At 60.4% G+C, this 1,261-nt stretch overlaps 1 protein-coding gene across 1 annotated transcript; it reads right to left on the reverse strand.

Annotated features, from left to right (window-relative positions):
- Nucleotides 1–214: 214 nt before the first annotated feature.
- On the reverse strand, nucleotides 215–584 carry LOC137467271 (zinc finger protein 22-like; the record flags this gene model as incomplete). The annotated part of the gene is made up of 1 exon (XM_068178769.1): nucleotides 215–584. A coding segment is annotated over one exon (300 nt), but the record flags the coding sequence as incomplete, so codon positions are not given.
- Between the last annotated feature and the right edge of the window lie 677 nt (nucleotides 585–1,261).

Here is a 1,261-nt window from a genome sequence, read left to right on the forward strand (position 1 = left end):
GGGCGGGTGAGATTTCTTTGGGGTGTAAAGTCAACAAATTGCTTTCTGCCAGTGAATTTCCAGTATAGATCAGAGTCCTGATGGATGTTCCTGCCTCTGTGTTCATCCAGATGCCTATGGGGATCCAGGAGGACGTGGAGACCACCTTCCAGGTGTCTTCCCAGCAGGGATCACTGGGAATGTGGGTCACCAGGGCTCTGACCAAAGTGGGTCCTCCCATGGGGGATGGAGTTGGAGCAGGGCACGAAGCTCTTCCCAGAGCTGAGGCATTTGCAGGGCTTCCCTTACCGGTGCCTCCGTTGGTGTTGGGTCAAGGTAGAGCTCCTGGAGAAGCTCTTCCCACACTGGGGACACTCGTAGGGCCTCTCCCCAGTGTGCATGCGCTGGTGGGTGACGAGGTGGGAGCTGCAGCTGAAGCCCTTCCCACACTCCCCACACTCGTAGGGCCATTCCCCAGTGTGGATCATCTGGTGCTGGATCAGGTGGGAGCTCTGCCTGAAGCTCTGCCCACACTCCAAGCACTTGTAGGGCTTCTCCCCATGGTGAACCTGCTCATGGCCCACCAGCTCCGAGCTCTGGCTGAAGCTCTGTCCACCTTCCTGGCACAGGATGCCAGGGCTTTTTGGGCTCCCAGGGTCCCTTCTCCCCTCCTTCTCTGCTTTGGGCTGCAGGGGCTCCAAGGAGTCCCCCCTGCCCCTCTCCAGGCTGTTGAGGGTCCTGCCAATGACGGTGCTCCCCCCTCTCTGGGCTCCCCACTTTGGGCTCCTGGGGGACACAGGGCTCTGCTCCTCCAGGCTGCCTCGCTGTCAGCCGCCACTTGGACCCCCCATTTTCCCCCAAGGGGACTTTTCCACTCAGCTTTGCAGTTCTTCATTCTCCAAACATCCCCCCAAAAACCCAACCCAGGGACCCCCCCAGGATATCTGGGCCGAGCTCCCCATCCCTGGTCACCCATGGGATGGGGGCTGATGGTCCCAGCAGGGCTGTGAATTCAGGAAGGGCTCGACCTCGTGGTTCCTTTTTCTTTTCCTGATCCTCCTTTGTCCCTCCTCTTCCTCTTCGTCCCACTCCTCCTCTTCCATCCCTCCTCCTCCTCCCTAAGCCCACCTCCTTCTCCTACTTCCATCCCTTCTGGCTCTCCTCCTCCATCCCTCTTCTTCCCTCCCTCCTCCTCCTCCCCCAGGAGCAGTGACACCCTTGGTGCCCCGTTCCCGCAGCCCTGACAGCCTCCGGCAGGAGCGGGGATGGAGCCGGGACAGGT

This window comes from Anomalospiza imberbis, unplaced genomic scaffold (genome assembly GCF_031753505.1).
Source record: "Anomalospiza imberbis isolate Cuckoo-Finch-1a 21T00152 unplaced genomic scaffold, ASM3175350v1 scaffold_56, whole genome shotgun sequence".
NCBI lineage: Eukaryota > Metazoa > Chordata > Aves > Passeriformes > Viduidae > Anomalospiza > Anomalospiza imberbis.